This window comes from Pan paniscus, chromosome 20, assembly GCF_029289425.2.
Source record: "Pan paniscus chromosome 20, NHGRI_mPanPan1-v2.0_pri, whole genome shotgun sequence".
Lineage (NCBI taxonomy): Eukaryota > Metazoa > Chordata > Mammalia > Primates > Hominidae > Pan > Pan paniscus.
In genome coordinates, this window is record NC_073269.2 from 16,511,792 (window position 1) to 16,532,141 (window position 20,350).

The following is a 20,350-nucleotide window of genomic DNA, read 5'->3' on the forward strand; positions in this document are numbered from 1 at the left end:
CCATCCCATTGAGGTGATGCAAGAACCTGAAAAGCAAAATGTACTTCAGGCAGATGGAGGCAAAATGCAATGTCTCTTGGAAGGGTGGTCACTGAGCCCTTCAGTGAGCAGGTTAGGGGGTGGGCGATATCCCAAGTGATAGAATGACCTGACTTGGGCCGGACGCAGTGGCTCACACCTGTAATCCCAGCACTTTGGGAAGCTGAGGTGGGCGGATCACTTGAGGCCATGAGTTCGAGACCAGCCCAGCCAACATGGCGAAACCCTGTCTCTACTAAAAATACAAAAATTAGCTGGGTGTGGTGGCAGGTGCCTCTAATCTCAGCTACTGGGGAGGCTGAGGCATGAGAATCGCTTTAACCTGGGAGGCAAAGGTTGCAGTGAACCGAGATCACGCCACTGCACCCCAGCCTGGGTGACAGAGCGAGACTCTGTCTCAAAAAAAAAAAAAAAAAAAAGATGTGAAACTTGAGTCAGACGTACCTCTGTTCCAGGTTAGCGCAGCCCCTTCCTGGGTTTGTCCCCTGCAAAAGATTTGTTCACTTATTGCAGTGTCAGTTTTTTTCTTTTTTAAGTAACTATAAATGTATTTCATCAGTAGGCCTTGAAATATAAGACAGTTTTGCAAAGAGGCAAGAAGGAAGTGGATTTCAGAAAACGTTAAATATCTAGTCTTATATTATGTTTGTTAAAAATTATTACAGCTGGGCGCGATGGCTCACGCATGTAATCCCAGCACTTTGGGAGGCTGAGGCAGGCAGATCACGAGGTCAGGAGATCGAGACCATCTTGGCTAACACAGTGAAACCCTGTCTCTACTAAAAACACAAAAAATTAGCTGGGCATGGTGGCGGGTGCCTGTAGTGCCAGCTACCTGGGAGGCTGAGGCAGGAGAATGGCATGAACCTGGGAGGCGGAGCTTGCAGTGATCCATGATTGCGCCACTGCACTGCAGCCTGGGCAACACAGCAAGACTCCATCTCAAAAAAAAAATTATTATTATTTTCTTTCCCAAAACAAGTGTAGTAAGTTTCTCAAGTATGTTATTTTTTTTTTGTGGGGGTGGGGCGTGGTGATTTAAAATGGAATTCCAGGGCTTAGTGTTGGGAATACTAAGGAAAAGAGAGAGAGAAAACTCTCTTCTATCATGACTGCAGAAAATGAATACATTTCCACAAGTAAGTGTAGCAAATAAATTGGTGAATTACAGAGATTCACCAAAACATCAATTCCTCTGCTTTGCAGGGTGGCAAACTTGTGACGGTGGATAACTGTTCTCTTCCTGTTATCTAGACATCAGAGTTTAATGCGAAGTCCTAATAGGACAGGACTTGGTAACTCCTAGAAGTGTTCCAATATGATTTAGTACATGATTTGTTACCATAGAAAGAATAAATAACATGTTTATTGTCTGAAGAGGATGGATACTTTTACTTTTCCTGTTAAGGTATGAAATATAAGTGCCTTACAATTTCCTTCCTTGCTATAAACAGTGAATTTGAGTGATTTTGCTGGAATCTTCAAACCCTGGGTATTTTCTCATTGAAAATTAAATGCATAACCTTGACTGGGAAACAGAGACAGCAGACTAGTGACTTCAAACTAAGACCAATCTTGAGCCTTCAAAGAGAGGACATTACAGGCCCAGTGGTTCTTGCTGAGGAGCCTCCCCTGCAGTGTCCCAGCTGCTCACAACTGACTTTGGGTGGAGCCCTTTATAGTGAGAGAAGCTCAGAGCCCTGGAAAGCTGGGGATTCATAGGCAGAGGTGGTTGAGGTGATGCCTTTCTGAGAATGTACTTGCTATTATCTTGGGTCTGTTTGTAGACGTTTCTTAATGAAACAAATCTGGATTTAGGTAAGGAGTGATTTATTTTATTTTATTTTTATTTATTTATTTTTTGTGTGTGTGACAGGGTCTCACTCTGTCTCCTAGGCTGGAGTGCAGTGGTGCGATCATAGCTCACTGTAGCCTTGATCTCCTGGGCTCAAGGAATTCTCTCACATCAGCCTCCCAAGTACCTAGGACTACAGGCACGTGCCATGATGCCTGGCTTATATTTTTTAAAAAGTTTTTTTAATAGAGACAGGATGTTGTTATGTTGCCCAGACTGGTCTCTAACTCCTGGCCTCAAGCAATCCTCCCACCGTAGCCTCCCCAAATTCCAGGATTATGGGGGTGGGGCGGGGAGCGCCACCACACCAGACAGGAATGACTTTATTCTAAAGGATAATTGAAAGGGGAGAAGGCACCAAGTATAAAATCTTCAAGCATCTCAGGCTGGGCGCGGTGGCTCACGTCTGTAATCCCAGCACTTTGGGAGGCTGAGGTGGGCGGATCACAAGGTTAGGAGTTTGAGACCAGCCTGACCAACATAGTGAAACCCCATCTCTACTAAAAATACAAAAATTAGCCGGGCATGGTGGTGCGTGCCTGTAATCCCAGCTACTCGGGAGGCTGAGGCAGGAGAATTGCTTGAACTCAGGAGGCAGAGGTTGCAGTGAGCCGAGATCGCGCCACTGCACTCCAGCCTGGGCGACAGAGTGAGACTCTGTCTCAAAAAAAAAAAAAAAAAAAAAAAAAGCAAGCATCTCAGAGTTTATGCAGAAAAGGATTTTCTTTTGTAGGGAGGAGCAAATGATGAGAAAGAAGGTGGGAGGTGGAAGGCAGGATGCAGGGTGCAAAATCCCACCTAGATCCTGAAGGCAGTCTCTTCTTAGGAGGGTCATCAGAGGGGTTGTATATAGGCTCAGGCTGGGGGTGGGTCAAAGTTCAGGGGCTGGAGGAAGAAGAGAAACTTAACCAAAGTTTTGTTAACAGGTACTTTGTTCTGACTGATCACTGAAGACAAAGCTGTTCAGCTAATCAATTGTGAGAAAAATAAAGGGAATTTCTAGTCTGTGTATGGCTTTGTCATACGTAAAAAAGCAGTGTCATCTAAGTCATAATGAGAAGAGTGTTTCTTTGCGTAACCTGCTCCTGCAGAATACAAAAGACGGGGGAATTTCTTTAACCATAGCTATTTCCAGGATTACCTACCTGCCCAATCTTCTGCCGCCATTTTCCCTTACATCCATCCCTTCCGTTTCGCCATTTCTGATTTATATGCAGTTGCTGAGAAGTATGGGTGATCCCTGGGGCTTGTGACTGGCATCTGCAGTGGGGCACTGTTATGGTAATGAGCCCTGAACTTATGGGGTCCCCGTTAACTCTGGGTAGTGTCAGAATTGATTTGAATGCTTAATTGGTGTTGGAGAATTGGAGATTTGGTTGTGTTCAGCAAACACCACACATTTGGTGTCAGAAATGGTATATGAAAAAAGACACTAGAGATCAGAACCTTCACCTGACTGGGTAAGTGTTCGCTGGTGAGAATTGAGACCCTGGAGGAGGGAGCATTTCCACACTGTGAGGAGAGGAGAGTGGGGTGTGTGAAACATCCATGGACTCACTACCCAGGTTCATAAATGGGCGTTGGGCATTTCTGGTATGTCCTGATCTTATCTCCCGTCTGTACCCACAGGTGACCAGGTCCTCATTTTTAAAAGGTGGTTCTTAATAGTTTTACCATCTATTTATCATTAGGCTGAATTTTGCTTGGCTCTTCCTCTTTTGAATTTTTAGTAAGTTATTACCATTAATATTATGCCAAAAAGAGTTTTTTTGTGGTTTCTTTGCCTGTTTGTTTCACGCATGCTGGTTTCTGCATTTAGTTTGGGGGTTAGGATTTCACAAATGAAATTTTGGGCAGGGGATGGTGGTGGAATACAAACATTCAGTCTGTTAACAATCCTAACTGTATTTTGTACGACATCTTGGCTATTCTTAGCCTTTTTTTTTTTTTTTTTTTTTTTTTTGAGATGGAGTCTCACTGTGTAGCCCAGGCTGGAGTGCAGTGGCGCTCTTGGCTCACCGCAACCTCTGCCTCCGGGCTCAAGTGATTCTCCCACCTCAGTCTCCCAACAAGCTAGGACTACAGGTGCACAGTACCACACCAGCTAATTTTTGTATTTTTTGTGTGTGTGGAGGCGGGGTTTTGCCATGCTGTCTAAGCTGGTCTTGAACTCCTGGGCTCAAGCAGTCCACCCGGCTATGCCTTCCAAAGTGTTGGGATTATAGGTGTGAGCCACTACGCCCGGCCTTATTCTTGTCTGTTTTTTGTGGAAGTGATATCATCCTATATGTTATATTGTATGTCATCTGTCTATTTCACATAGCCGTGAATCTTCCATGAAATGGTATTTTATTCACTATTTTACTTAATAAACTTTATTATTTAGACCGGTTGTAGTTTGACAGAAAAATTGAACAGATAATACTTAAGAGTTTCCTTATTCTCCTCCACAGGTGATTGTTTTCTCCTACTTTTCTTTTTTTTTAAGAGACGAAGTCTTGCTCTGTCACCCAGGCTTGAGTGCAGTGGTGCAATCACTGCTCACTGCAGGCTAGACCTCCAGGGCTCAAGTGATCTGCCGCCTCAGCCTCCCAAGTAGCCGGGACCACAGGTGTGCACCACCACACCTGGCTAATTTTTTTTTTTTGGTAGATGGGGGTCTCACTATGTTGTCCAGGCTGATCTCTAACTCCTGGCTCAAGTGATTCTCCCATCCTGGCCTCCCAAAGTACATAAATATGATATCATATATATCATATAATTGATGAACCAATATATCATATGATGATGATCAGAATTGGTGAGCCAATATGTTACTAACTAAAGTTTAGACTTCATCAAAATTGGTAATTTTTATTCTTCAAAGGACACCAAGAACTTGAAAAGATAATTCACCAAGTGGAAGAACGACTTGCAAATCCTGTGTCTGATGGGGAATCTTATCCAGAAGCAGCCTGAGTCTCAGTCCCCTCCATCACACTCCATCAGGGTGGGGGCTGAATTGGCAGCCAGGACTCCCAGGTATCCTGTCCCATCACTTTAGGAGGCAGTCTACCTCCTGGACCTCTCTCTGGGCAGTTGTGCACCTGCAATCCTGGATCTCACCCAGATCATGGGGTGACAACGGAGTGGCCATCCGGAGAGAAATCTGAGCCTGGTGTTTTGGGTTTGTGGGTGGGAGGTACTCTCAGGACACCCTCCCCCTCCATGGATTCAGACTTGGGTGGGCCCAGCAGAATGGCATGTGTGGTTCCCAGCTCCTTCATCCCCAGTGGGAGGGAGCCTGTCATCCCCTATGCATTTCAGATGTATGAACCAGGGTCTCAAGTTTACAACCTTGTTCCCTGTTAAAGAGAGATTGCACTGGAAACTTGTTAAGAATGTCAAGGAAAAGTTTATTAAGCACAATTGCAGTGAGTCATGACAGCTGTAATAGGGGAGGGAGATTGAATTCAGCCTTGAATGCAGCAGGAATATTATTGGATTTATAGCCAATGCACAAGATGAGGGAGAGAATGGAACTTGATTGGGTCTCATAGGTGGGGGAAAAAGAACTTGATTGGATATTAAGGTAGGAGGAGTCCCTATAAACTACCTTAGACGGATTCTTGCTGAAACTGACTTCTGCAGGCCAGTGCCAAGCCCTAGTCAAAAAGAGGGCTCTGAGGAGCTTGACTCAAGTTTGGTGAAGGAAGGAGTACTTGAGTCCTCTTCAGCCTAGTTTTTCTTCCTTTTTTTTTTTTTTTGAGATGGAGTCTTGCTCTGTCGCCCAGGCTGGAGTGCAGTGGTGCGATCATGGCTCACTGCAACCTCTGCCTCCCAGGTTCAAGCAATTCTCTGCCTCAGCCTCCCAAGTAGCTGGGGTTACAGGTGCCCACCACCATGCCTGGCTAATTTTTTTTGTATTTTTAGTAGAGACAAGGTTTCGCCATCTTGGCCAGGGTGGTCTTGAACTCCTGACCTCATGAGCCACCGTGCCCAGCCTCTTCAGCCTAGTTTTTCCCAGGGCTCTGTAGTAGTCTGTTTTCATGCTCCTAATAAAGACATACCCAAGACTGGGTAATTTATAAAGGAAAGAGATTTCATTGACAGGTCAGTATGGCTGGGGAGGCCTCAGGAAACTTACAAGTATGGTGGAAGGGAAGCAAACATGTCCTTCTTCACATGGCAGCAGCAAGGAGAAGTGCAGACTAAAGGTGGGGGAAGCCCATTATAAAACCAGATCTCATGAGAACTCACTATTATGAGAACAACATGGAGGTAACCACCCCAATGATTAAATTATCTCCCACTTGCTCTCTCCCATGACATGCAGAGATTATGGGAACTACAAGAGGAGATTTGGGTGGGGACACAGCCAAACCATATCATTCCACCCCCGGCCCCTCCCAAATCTCATATCCTCACATTTTAAAACAATCATGCCCTCCCAACAGTCCCCCAAAGTCTTAAATCATTCCAGCATTAACTCAAAAGTACAAGTGCAAACTCATCTGAGACAAGGCAAGTCCCTTCTGCCTATGAGCCTGTAAAATCAAAAACAAGTTAGCTACTTCCTAGATACAGTCATTGGGTAAATATACCCATTCCAAATGGGAGAAATTGGCCAAAACAAAGGGGCTAGAGGCCCTATGCAAGTCCCAAATCCAGTAGGGCAGTAATTAAATCTTAAAGCTTTGACATAATCTCCTTGGCCGGGCACGGTGGCTCACACTTGTAATCCCAGCACTTTGGGAGGCCGAGGCAAGCGGATCATGAGGTCAGGAGATCAAGACCATCCTGGCTAACATGGTGAAACCCTGTCTGTATTAAAAATACAAAAAATTAGCCAGGCATGGTGGCACGCGCCTGTAATCCCAGCTACTTGGGAGGCTGAGGCAGGAGAACTGCTTGATCCCAGAAGGCGGAGGTTCCACTGAGCTGAGATCATGCCACTGCACTCCAGTCTGGGTGATAGAGCCAGACTCTGTCTCAAAAAAAAAAAAAAAGAAAGAAAGAATCTCCTTTGACTCCACGTCTCACATCCAGGTCATGCTGATGCAAGAGGTGGGCTCCCTCAACCTTGGGCACCTCTGCCCCTGTGGCTTTGCAAGGTACAGCCCCCACTCCTGGCTGCTTTCACAGCTGGCACTGAGTGTCTGTGGCTTTTCCAGGTGCACGGTGCAAACTGTCAGTGGATTGACCATTCTGGGGTTCTTGAGGACGGATGGTGGCCCTCTCCTCACAGCTCTACTAGGCAGTGCCACAGTGGGGACTCTGTGTGGGGGCTCCAGTTCCCACATTTCTCTTCTGCACTGCCCTAGCAGAGGTTCTCCATGAGGGCTCCGCCCCTGTAGCACACCTCTGCCTGGACACCCAGGCATTTTTGTACATCTTCTGAAATCTTGGCAGAGGTTCCCAAACCTCAATTCTTGTCTTCTGTGCACCCACAGGACCAACACCACATGGCAGCTGCTGTGGCTTGGGGCTTGCACCCTCTGAAGCCATGACCCGAATTGTACCTTGCCTCCTTTTAGCAATGGCTGGAGTGGCTGGGCACAGGGAACCAAGTCCCTAGGGTGCATACAGCAAGGGGCCCTGGACCAGGCCCAGGAAACCAACCATTTTTTCCTTTTAGGATTCTAGGCCTGTGATGGGAGGGGCTGCCATGAAGGTCTGTGATGTGTCCTGGAGACATTTTCTCCATTGTCTTGGTGATTAACATTTGGCTTCTCGTTACTTATGCAAATTTCTGTAGCTGGTTTGAATTTCTCCCCAGAAAATGGGTTTTTCATTTCTCTTTTTTTGAGACAGAGTTTCACTCTTGTTGCCCAGGCTGGAGTGCAATGGCGCAATCTTGGCTCACTACAACCTCCACCTCCCGGGATCAAGCGATTCTCCTGCCTCAGCCTCCCGAGTAGCTGGGATTACAGGCATGTGCCACCACGGCCAGCTAATTCTGTATATTTAGTAGAGAAGGGGTTTCTCTATGTTGCTCAGGCTGCTCTCAAACTCCTGACCTCAGGTGATCCGCCCGCCTCAGCCTCCCAAGGTGCTGGATTACAGGCATGAGCCACCACGCCTGGCTGGGTTTTTTTTTCTATTCCATTGTCAGGCTGCAATTTTTCCAAACTTTAATGTTCTGTCACCTCTTGAATGCTTTGCCGCTTAGCAGTTTCTTCCACCAGATACCGTAAGTCATCTCTCACAAGTTCAAAGCTCCACAGATCTCTAGGGCAGGGGCAAAATGCCGCCAGTCTCTTTGCTAAAACATAACGAGTCACCTTTGCTTCCAGTTACCAACAAGTTTCTCGTCTCCATCTGAGACCACCTCAGCCTGGACTTTATTGTCCATATCACTACCAGCATTTTGGTCAGAGCTATCCAAGAAGTCTCTAGGAAGTTCCAGACTTTCCCACATCTTCCTGTCTTTTGAGCCCTCCAAGTCTCTAGGACGTTCCAAACTTTCCCACATTTTCCTGTCTTCTTCCGAGTCCTCCAAACTGTTCCAACCCTTGCCTGTTCCCCAGTTCCAAAGTTGCTTCCACATTTTCAGGTATCTTTACGGCAGAGCACCCCACTACCCAGTACCAATTTACTATATTAGTCCATTCTCGCGCTGTGAATAAATACATACCTGAGACTGGATAATTTATAAAGGAAAGAGGTTTAATTGACATACAGTTTAGCATGGCTGGGAAGGCCTCAGGAAACTTAATCATGACGGAAGGAAAAGCAAACATGTCCTTCACATGGTGGCAGCAAGGAGAAGTGCAGAGCAAAGAGTGGTAAAAGCCACTTATGAAACCATCAGATCTCGTGAGAACTCGCTATCATGAGAACAGCATAGAGGGAACTGCCCCCATGATTAAATTACCTCCCACCGGGTCCCTCCCACAACATGTGGGGATTATGGGAACCACAATTTAAGATGAGATTTGGGTGGGGGCGCAGCCAAACCGTATCAGGGTCAAAATAAGTTCCTAAGTTTCTGGTTTCCCTTGCCACAATCCCAGATGTCAACTTCCCTTCTCCAATTGACATTATCTTCAATTATGTCTCCCCCATGCTAGATTTGAAGCAGCTGTAATATTTTAGTTATTTATAATTTTCCATAGAATAATAAATAACAATTGTAAAGATTTATCTTTTTGTCAGTGTATATTTTACATGAGACAAAAGCTATTCAAGTGGTGAGTAGCCATTTGAAATTACATTGTGTAAAATCTGTGTCCCTAATGATTCGTGGTGTTGAGCATATTTGTATGTGCTTATTGGCCATTTGTATATATCGTGGAGAAATGTCCATTCAAGTTCTTTGCCCATTTATTATTTATTTATTTTTATTTTCACTTTTTTTTGGAAAGAGCTATGATGCCCAGGCTGGATTTGAACGCCTGGGCTCAAGATCCTTCTGCCTTAGGTTCCTGAAGCTGGGATTACAGGTGTGTTCCAGCATGCCCAGCCAATTTTGCCCATTTTCTAATCAATGTGTTTTTTGCTGGTTTATTACAATAATTTATTATTATTATTATTTTTTGAGACAGGGTCTTGCTGCATTACCCAGGCTGGAGTGCAGTGGTGCCATCTCGGCTCACTGCAATCTCCGCCTCCTGAGTTCAAGCCATCCTCCTGCCTCAGCCTCCTGTGTAGCTGAGACTAGAGGGCATGCCACCATGCTCAGCTAATATTTGTATTTTTTGTAGAGACAGGGTTTTGCCATGTTGTCCAGGCTGGTCTTGAACTCTTGAGCTCAAGCTGTGTGCCCACCTCAGCCTCCCAAAATGCTGGGATTATAGGCGTGAGCCACCATGTCCAACAATTTATTATTATTAATTGTGGCTATAAAAACAATTAAAAATCTACCATCTTAAGCATTTTTGTGTACAGCTTAGTAGTGTTAACTATACTCACCTTGTGCAACCAAACTCCAGCAATTGTTCCCATTCTCTCAAATTTATTTTTTCTTTCTTCAAGGTGGTTAATTTTATCTTCAAGTTAGCTGATTCTTATTTTGCTTGCTTGAATTTGCCATTGAACACCTATAGAGAAATTTTCATTTTAGTTGTGCTTTGCATCTTCCAGATCTGTACTTCCTGTGTAGTCTTTTAAAAAATTATATATATATATATATATATGTATTTTTTCCCCCCGAGACTGAGTCTTGCCCTGTCGCCCAGACCTGGAGTGCAATGGCACGATCTCAGCTCACTGCAACCTCCGCCTCCTGATTTCAAGCAATTCTCCTGCCTCAGCCTCCCGGGTAGCTGGGATTACAGGCGCCTGCCACCATGCCCGGCTAATGTTTGTGTATTTTTAGTAGAGACGGGGTTTCACCATGTTGACCAGGCTGGCCTCTAACTCCTGACCTTGTGATCCGCCCACCTTGGCCTCCCAAAGTGCTGAGACTGCAGGCGTGAGCCACCGCGCCTGTAATTTTTTGTTGATATTATTGCATGCATCCTTTTCTTAGTTTTCTTTATTTCTTTCTCCATGGTTGTCTTTACTACTTTGAGCATAGTTAAGGCGGTTGCTTAAAGTCTTCGTCCAGTGAGCGCAATAACTGGAGATTCTCAAAGATGGTTTATCTCAATTTTTTCCCATTGATGAGCCATATTTTTCTGTCTTCTTTATGATTTTGTTTTTGTTGAAAAGTGGGGTTTGAATTTTTTTTTTTTTTTTTTTTTTTGAGACAGAGTCTTGCTTTGTCGCCCAGGCTGGAGTGCAGTGGCACAATCTCAGCTCACTGCAACCTCCGCCTCCCGGGTTCGAGCAATTCTTTTGAATTCAATTCTTTTGAATTCTTCTGAGCCCAGAAAAGGTCTTTTCTGGAAATGTGTTCTTTCCTGGACATGAAGGGGGCATTCTCAATTCCCCAGCATACGTGGGTTTTTCTGAGTGTCCTAATTTCTGAAAGAAATTTTTCTCCTCAGCTTTTCTTCCCAGGCTTTAGATGGTCTATCATATGTCTCAGCCATAATCTGTTGGCTCAGGTAGCTTCAGGGTTTTTGTTTACTTTATGACATTTCAAGCAATTGCTGCCCTTTTTTTTTCTCAAAAAATAAAAATAAAACATTAGTCAGATGTGGTAGTGTGCACCTGCAGTCCCAGTTACTATGGAGGCTGAGGTGGGAGGATCATCTGAGCCTAGGGAGGTCGAGGTTGCAATAAGTCGTGATTACGCCACTGCACTCCAGCCTGGGTGACCGAGTAAGACCCTGTCTAAAAACAACAACAACACCTCGTGTAACTGCTGCTAATTAGAGTATATATTCAGGGCAACTTGAATCTGTACTCCTGGTTTGCAGTCCTCAGCTCTGGCCCCAATAGACTGTCCATTTGTATTGATTTTGCCTAAGTTTCTTCCTTTTAGATCAACAAACTTACGGAGCGCCTTTCTGTTTAATAGATGGGATGCTTCTTGATTCATGACTCGCTAATAATAGCCAATTAGATCACTGAACTCTTTGTTGAAATGTTTTCTTTCTTTTTTGAGACTGAGTCTTGCTCTGTTGGCCAGGCTGGAGTGCAGTGGCGTGATTTCAGCTCACTGCAACCTCCACCTCCTGGGTTCAAGCAATTCTCCTGCCTCAGCCTCTGGAGTAGCTGGAACTTCAGGCGTGTGCCACCACACCTGACTAATTTTTGTATTTTTAGTAGAGACGGGGTTTTACCATGTTGGCCAGGCTGGTCTTCAACTCCTGACCTCAAGTGATCTGTCTGCCTTGGCCTCCCAAAGTGCTGGGATTACAGGTGTGAGCTACTGTGCCCGACCCCAAATTCTTGACCTTCTTGCCAACACTTGTTCTTTGGAGTGGTTGATTTTTGTTGTGAGTCATAGGAGTTTTTTATATGTTCTTGATACTAACACCTTGCCAGATATATGATTTGCTGATACTTTTTACAATTCCCTGGTTGCCTTTTCCCAGTGTTGATAGTGTCTTCTGACACACAGAATTATTTATTTAGAGACAAGGTCTTGCTCTGTTGCCTAGGCTGGAGTGCAGTGATGATGTGATCCCAGCTCACCCCAGTCTCAACCTCCTGGGCTCAAGGAATCCTCTTCCCCCAGCTGCCTGGCCCACACAAGTTTTTAATTTTGATGAAATAAAATTTGTCTTTTTTTTCTTTTGTGAACCATGTTCTGGTGTTTTATCCAAGAAATCAATGCCAAACCCAATAGAAACTTTTGCTGTGTGTTTTTGTTTAAAAAGGAAAATTAGAACAGAGTTAAAAGATCCAGTTGGCTTTTATTTGCAATTCATGAATTGGGGTACCATCCCATTCTATAAAATAGAATAAGAGCTCCCGCTGGGCGTGACAGAAGGGTGGGTTTTGTAAGGAACAAGAGAAACAGAACAACAACAAAGCAGACTGGTTAACATCAGGTTACTTTTATTGAAAGGGTAAAGCAGAGGGGACGTCCTTATTATGCCAGCTGAGATTGACTGGGCCCTTTGCTATTGGTTGCTGTGAGTCTCCTGTTTTGGGGAAAAACTGGGTATGTTTGAGGAACTACCTGCTTCTTTAAAAATTTTAGTTTGATCATGTGGCACTTAGCATGAGTGACTCCATTTTGGTTTGGTCTCATTTGTTGGGGAGTAGTATAGGATTTTAGTCCAGAAAAATGGCCTGCCTAATTTTTACTATTTTCTTCTAAGAGTTGTTTAGTTTTAGCTGTTACCTTTAGGTCTTTGATCCATTTTGATTTCATTTTTGTATGTAAGTTAAGGGTCCAACTGCTTTTTTTTTTTTTTTTTTTTTGAGATGGAGTCTCGCTCTGTCGCCCAGGCTGGAGTGCAGTGGTGCGATCTCAGCTCTGTCGCCCAGGCTGGAGTGCAGGTGGTGCAAGCTCCACCTCCCGGGTTCACGCCATTCTCCTGCCTCAGCCTCCCGAGTAGCTGGGACTACAGGCGTCCGCCACCACACCCGGCTAATTTTTTGTATTTTTCGTAGAGATGGGGTTTCACTGTGTTAGCCAGGATGGTCTCGATCTCCTGACCTCGTGATCCGCCTGCCTCGGCCTCCCAAAGTGCTGGGATTACAGGCGTGAGCCACTGTGCCCGGCTTGCTTTTTTTTTTTTTTTTTTTTTTTGAGACGGAGTCTCACTCTGTCATCTAGGCTGGAGTGCAGTGGGGCAATCTCAGCTTACTGCAACCTCTGCATGCTGGGTTCAAGCGATTCTTCTGCCTCAGCCTCCCAAGTATCTGGGACTACAGCAGCCCATCATGCCCGGCTAATTTTTTTGTATTTTTAGTAGAGATGGGGTTTCACCATGTTGACCAGGCTGGTCTGGAACTCCTGACCTCAGGTGATCTGTCCACCTTGGCCTCTCAAAGTGCTGAGATTACAGGCATGAACCACCTTGCCGGGCCTGAACTGCATTTTTTCACATGTAGGTATCCAGTTTTCCCAGAACCATTTTTTTTTTCAACTTTTATTTTTGGTTGAGGGAGTACCTGTGCAAGTTTGTTACATGGGTAAATTGTGTGTTACTGGGGGTTGGTGTATTTCATCACGCAGGTAGTGAGCATAGTATCTGATAGGTTTCTTTTCCACCCTCACCCTCTTCCAACCCTCCCACTTCAAGTAGGCTGCGGTGTCTGTTGTTCTCATCTTTGTACCCATGTCAGCACCATTTTTTGAAAAGTATTTTTTTCCAATAATGAATCTGGGCACACTCGCCAAAAGTCATTTTACCATTTATGAATGTGTACCTCCCCTCCCCTCCCTCCCTTCCCCCTCCCCTCCCCTCCTTCCCCCTCCCCTCCCCCTTCCTCTTCCCCTTCCCCCTCCCCTCCCCCTTCCTCCTCCCCTTCCTCCTCTCCTCCTCTCCTCCTCCCTCCCCTCCCCTTCCCTCCTCCCTCCCCTCCCCCTCCCCTTCCCTCCTCCTTCCCCTTCCCTCCTCCCTCCCCTTCCTCTCCCCCTCCCCCTCCCCTTCCCTCCCCCCTCCCCTCCCCCTCCCCTCCCCCCTCCCCTCCCCTCCCCTCCCCCTTCCCTCCCCCTTCCCTCCCCCTTCCCTCCTCCCTCCCCTTCCCTCCTCCCTCCCCTTCCCTCCTCCCTCCCCCTCCCCTCCCCCTCCCCTCCCCCTCCCCCTCCCCTCCTCCCTCCCCTCTCCTCCCCTCCTCCCTCCCCTCCCCATCTTCCCTCCCCTCTCCTCCTGTCACCTGTCCCTCCCCTCTCCTCCCCTCACCTGTCCCTCCCCTCTCCCCTTCCCCCTCACCTCCCCTCCCCCCTCCCCTCTCCTTTCCTTTCCTTTTTCCTTTCCTGACATAGGGTCTCACTTGGTTTCCCAGCATGGTCTTGACCTCTTGACCTCAAGCCATCCTCTGGTCTTTGGCCTCCCAAAGTGCTGGGATTACAGGCATGAGCTACCATCCCTGGCCTGAAGGTGGTATCTGTTAAGAACAATTCCCTGAGCATATTTCAAGATGACTACTCTTACCCTCTTCCTGCCATAAGCAGGAAGCAATTTTTCTATGATCTTCACTGTGAGAACTGATGAAGTTTCTGGAGGTACAGCTCACACATTTCTGGGGGCCCCCTATGACTGGATCCCCTGGATTTTTACCTCTTTTTTTAAAAAAACAGCTAATTAAAAAAAATATTTAGTAGACAAGAGGTCTCGCTATGTTTTCCAGGTCAGTCTTGAACTCCTGAGCTCAAGTGATCCTCCTGCCTCCATCTCCCAAAGTGTTGGGATTACAGGCATGAGCCACCGTGCCCAGCCAGATTTTTACACTTAGCCTTTAGTAATTCATTAGTTGCAATTTAGGTTTTCCTACCCCTGTACTGCTTCCCACAGAGATTTTGCTATGGGAGTCTGTTCTAGTAAGTTATGACTCTTTTATCAGTTAGGTTGGTGGGATCCTGTCTAAAATCCAGTACCCAGATACTGTCAAAGCTCAAACTTTGTGAACAAGCATTTCTAAAGATACACAGTCTCAGGGTGGCTAATGTTAACTCTTTTTTCTGCACTCTAGTTACTAGATTTTTTTTTTTTTTTTTTTTGAGACGGAGTCATGCCCTGTTTCCCGGTCTGGAGTGCAGTGGTGCAATCTCAGCTCACTGCAAGCTCCGCCTTCTGGGTTCACGCCATTCTTCTACCTCAGCCTCCTGAGTAGCTGGGACTATGGGCACCCACCACCGTGCCTGGCTAATTTTTGTATTTTTAGTAGAGATGGGGTTTCACCTTGTTAGCCAGGATGGTCTCGATCTCTTGACCTCGTGATCCGCCCACCTCGGCCTCCCAAAGTGTTGGGATTACAGGCGTGAGCCACCGCGCCCAGCCACTACATGTTTGTTACAACAGGTGCTACAGGCCTACCTTACAGAGAGACATTAGGGGTGGCCCAGGCATTACATACTTCTCCCACCAGAGAGGCATGCTCCTATTCTGCTGTTCCTAGTTCAGTTCTAGCAGCAGAATTGCTTTGTGGAAGGAAGTGAGTCTAGACAGAGGGTAAGTTTGATGACTGTGGAATCTTGAAATAAATGTTTGGAAAGCATAGCATCCTGAGAACTTCTTGGGAATAAAGCCTAGGCCCCCAGTGCTGTCTGTCTCAACCTTCCTCCTCCACACATGTGGGATGTTTCAGGATTCAGTGGCCTTTGAGGATGTGGCTGTGAACTTCACCCTGGAGGAGTGGGCTTTGCTGGATCCTTCCCAGAAGAATCTCTACAGGGATGTGATGCGGGAAACCTTCAGGAACCTGGCTTCTGTAGGTAAGGGTGACAATATTCCTTTCCTCAGTGAATTAGAGAAGAAGTGTTTCTAGCTCCTTAACACTTTGGGGAATAAACCAGGCATGGGTACAGGGAATTATGAATATAGAATCTAATACTTTTTTCATAATTTTATACTAATTCATAATGACTTTTCTGGGTCTAAATTTTAGGAAAACAATGGGAAGAGCAGAACATTGAAGACCCATTCAAAATTCCCAGGAGAAATATAAGGTAATTTGCACTCACAAAAGAAAGTTCTGTTCCTTGAGAGCATTTCGTATTGTTAGGAATTTTTTTTTTTTTTAGATGAAGTCTCGCTCTGTCGCCAGGCTGGAGTGCAATGGCGCAATCTCGGCTCACTGCAACCTCCGCCTCCCAGGTTCAAGTGATTCTCCTGCCTCAGCCTCCTGAGTAGCTAGGACTACAGGCACGTGCCACCACGCCGAGCTAATTTTTTGTATTTTTAGTAGAGACGGGGTTTCACCATGTTGGCCAGGATGGTCTTGTTCTCTTGACCTCGTGATCTGCCTGCCTCAGCCTCCCAAAGTGCTGGGATTACAGGCGTGAGCCACCATGCCCAGCAGGAATTTTTAAAAGCAAGCAAACAACATATAAGCCCAGCTTCAAACTGTTTTGTTTTTAGAAAATCTTCTCCAAGCCAGGCATGGTGACTCACGCCTGTAATCCCAGCACTTTGGGAGGCTGAGGTGGGCAGATCACGAGGTCAGGAGATCGAGACCATCCTGGCTAACACGGTGAAACTCCGTCTCTACTAAAAATACAAAAAAAAAGTTAGCTGGGTGTGGTGGTGGGTGCCTGTAATCCCAGCTACTTGGGAGGCTGAGGCAGGAGAACGGTGTGAATTGGGAGGCGGAGCTTGCTGTGAACCAAGATCACACCACTGCACTCCAGCCTGGGTGACAGAGTGAGACTCTGTCTCAAAAAAAAAAAAAGAAAGTCTTCTCCAAAAACATAGTTAAGTGTAACATAGATGTTCAGTGTTTGCAAAATAGTTCAATTATAGATAGTATTAAGAAACTTCATACGAATATCTTTTTTTTTTTTTGAGAGGGAATTTCACAACTCGTTGCCCAGGCTGGAGTGCGAGGGTGCCATCTTGGCTCACTGCAACCTCCGTCTCCTGGATTCAAGCGATTCTCCTGCCTGAGCCTCCCGAGTAGCTGGGATTACAGGCGCCTGCCACCACACCTGGCTAATTTTTTATATTTTTAGTAGAGACAGGGTTTCACCATGTTGGCCAGGCTGGTCTTGAACTCCTGACCTCAGGTGATCCACCTGCCTCAGCCTCCGAAAGTGCTGGGATTACAGATGTGAGCCACCACACCTGGCCATGAATATCATTTTCTTTCTTTCTTTTTTTTTTTTTTTTGAGACAGAGTTTCGCTCTTGTTGCCCAGGCTGAAGTGCAATGGCATGATCTTGGCTCACTGCACCTCTGCCTCCTGGGTTCAAGCAATTCTCCTGCCTCAGCCTCCCGAGTAGCTGGGATTACACGCATGCTCCACTGCACCCAGCTAATTTTTTTTATTTTTTATTTTTAGTAGAGACAGGGTTTCTCCACGTTGGTCAAGCTGGTCTTAAACTCCTGACCTCAGGTGATCCTCCTGTCTTGGCCTTCCAAAGTGCTGGGATTACAGGCATAAGCTACTGCGTCTGGCCATGAATATCATTTTTTGATAATAGGTATGGTTGTGACCTATTGCAGACCATTTAGTCCACTCATGTTCAAACAGTTGAGACAGGCCTAAAACGTACACTTTCCCGGGTAATGTTAAACATGTGAGTCCAAGGCCAGGCATGGTGGCTCATGCCTGTAATCCCAGCACTTTGGGAGGCAGAGGTGAGAGGATCCCTTGAGCCTTGGAGTTCAGGGTTCACGCCTGGGCAACATAGTAAGATTCTGTCTCTGTATTTAAAAACAAGTATATGTAAGTCTAATACCTATTAATAAATATAAAATCATTTATAAACAAAACATTAATAATGTACTTCTCATTTTTCCGACAAGTCATATTCCAGAGAGACTCTGTGAAAGTAAAGAAGGTGGTCAAGGTGAAGAAACCTTCAGCCAGATTCCAGATGGTATTCTGAACAAGAAAACTCCTGGAGTAAAACCGTGTGAAAGCAGTGTGTGTGGAGAAGTTGGCATGGGTCCTTCATCACTTAATAGGCACATCAGAGATCACACTGGATGTGAACCAAATGAATATCAGGAATATGGAAAGAAGTCATATACACGTAACCAGTGTGGACGAGCCTTGAGTTATCGCTCTTTTCCAGTACGTGAAAGGACTCATCCTGGAGGAAAGCCCTATGATTGTAAGGAATGTGGAGAAACCTTTATTTCTCTTGTAAGCATTCGAAGACACATGTTAACGCATAGGGGAGGTGTACCTTACAAATGTAAGGTGTGTGGGAAAGCCTTTGATTATCCCAGTTTATTTCGTATACATGAAAGAAGTCACACTGGAGAGAAACCTTATGAATGCAAGCAATGTGGGAAAGCCTTCAGTTGTTCCAGTTACATTAGAATACATGAAAGGACTCACACTGGAGATAAACCCTATGAATGCAAGCAGTGTGGGAAAGCTTTCAGTTGTTCCAAGTACATTCGAATCCATGAACGAACTCACACAGGAGAGAAACCCTACGAATGTAAACAGTGCGGTAAAGCCTTTAGGTGCGCCAGTTCTGTTCGAAGTCACGAGAGGACTCACACCGGAGAGAAACTTTTTGAATGTAAGGAATGCGGGAAGGCTTTGACTTGTCTCGCAAGTGTTCGAAGACACATGATAAAGCACACTGGCAATGGACCTTATAAATGTAAGGTGTGTGGGAAAGCCTTTGATTTCCCCAGTTCATTTCGAATCCATGAAAGGACCCACACTGGAGAGAAACCCTATGATTGTAAGCAATGTGGGAAAGCCTTCAGTTGTTCCAGTTCGTTTCGAAAACATGAAAGAATTCACACTGGAGAGAAACCCTATAAATGTACAAAATGTGGGAAAGCCTTCAGTCGTTCCAGTTACTTCCGAATCCATGAAAGAACTCACACTGGAGAGAAACCCTATGAATGTAAGCAATGTGGGAAAGCCTTCAGTCGATCCACTTACTTTCGAGTACATGAAAAAATTCATACTGGAGAGAAACCCTATGAGAACCCTAACCCTAATGCTTCAGTTGTCCCAGTTCTTTCATGAGCATGAAAGGAGTCACATAGAGAAACCCCATGAAAGTAAGAAATTTGGGAAAGCCTTCAGTCCTTTCTGTTTCTTTCAACTACGTGAAAGGATTCACAGTGGAGAAAGACCCTGTAAGATAATTGGCTTTAAATTACGAGAGACTTGTGATAGGACAGTAAAACCTAGAGTTGGAATTGGATCTCTAGATTGTGTTATGTCAGTGTTGGTAGGTTAGGAACTAGATTTCCCAGAATCCATTCCATTTGTGATTCCATGATACAATTCACCAGTAACCTATCTTACATGAGATTCAGAAGTAAGTTAAGAAGGCATTAGTCATGGTTTGGAAGCACCATACAGGGAGACAGCCGTGTGAATACAGGCTGTATGGACACCTGCTTCCATCCCATTTTCCTGCTTCTTTGGGTTGCCAATCAAGAGTATCCTCAAAACGACTTGACTTTAATTTTCTCGGAGGTGATAGGCTTCCACACAGGTCTCCAGAAGCCCCGCATTGAATATCCATCCACACTTTGGTTTTCCTTCAGACATTATTATGTCTGTACTAGGCAACTAATTCAGACTGTCCTGGTTGGGAATATTCTGTGATGCTCTGACTCCCCTAGTCTGTAGACGGAATTGGCATAAGGTCTAATTTGTGTAGTAAGCACCTTTGTTCATACTAGTAGTGACTGCATTCTTGATTCAGCCTGATAGCTACCATGCTGCTGTCAAAACCAACCAGAGGGGAGCTTGTTCTTCTGCTGTACTGTGCAGTGACTGGCCTCACCCAGGACTTTGATGTGAGAATGAGCACTTTCCTCTACAGGAAATTTCAAGTGTTTCCTGTTATTCATAGCTCAATGTAATGCCTCAGTTCATTTTCAGTTGTTTGATTATATGTGACTAATATGTATTTTTTATTCAAACAAGACTTCTGTACATGTTTCTTCAAAACAGTTTATTAACTGTCTTCAGTCTTGGATTACATCAAGTTTATAATTTTGGCAAATTGTTAAGACACTGTGAAGTCAGCGTTAACCATGTGCATACAACTTAAGGAATTTTTTCCTCCTCATGTAAATTTTACTTTTCATGCTTATATAGTTTCAACTTTTATCTTCATAGTAATTTCTCATCTACTCATAATACCAAAAGTTAAGTCATGCTGTTTTGTGTGCTCTCTTGCTAAAGACCGCAGAGACCATACCTGTTGTCAAAGAGGGTGTAATAAACTGTAATAATAATCATGACCACAAACCATAAAGGACTGTGTGATGTATCAGTAAGAGGTTGCTCAGAAGAATTTCTTACAGGTTTTGTGCTTGTTGTAGGTTGGTTGATTTCTATTTTTTTTTTTTTTGATATAGAGCGTTGCTCTGTTGCTCAGGCTGGAGTGCAGTGGTGCGATCTCAACTCACTGCAACCTCCACCTCCCAGGTTCAAGCAATTCTCCTGCCTCAGCCTCCAGAGTAGCTGGGATTTCAGGTGCACACCACCACACTCGGCTAATTTTTGTACTTTTAGTAGTGAACGGGGGTTTCA

The 20,350-nt window shown here is 45.2% G+C and overlaps 1 protein-coding gene across 4 annotated transcripts in view; it reads left to right on the forward strand.

Moving 5' to 3' along the window:
* Positions 1-20,072, forward strand: part of ZNF627 (zinc finger protein 627) — a 59,925-nt gene extending 39,853 nt beyond the window's left edge. For 3 of the 4 annotated variants that reach the window (XM_055103626.2, XM_034946795.3, XM_003830511.7), the window contains 3 exons: positions 15,473-15,599; positions 15,773-15,833; positions 17,632-20,072. In XM_055103626.2, coding sequence (XP_054959601.2) covers positions 15,566-15,599; positions 15,773-15,833; positions 17,632-18,823 — 1,287 coding nt within the window. In that variant the 5' untranslated portion in view covers positions 15,473-15,565 and the 3' untranslated portion in view covers positions 18,824-20,072. Of the gene's footprint in view, positions 1-4,776; positions 4,916-15,472; positions 15,600-15,772; positions 15,834-17,631 lie in introns of those variants that run through there. The other variant, XM_055103627.2, reaches the window with a different exon arrangement.
* The last annotated feature ends 278 nt before the right edge of the window (positions 20,073-20,350 follow it).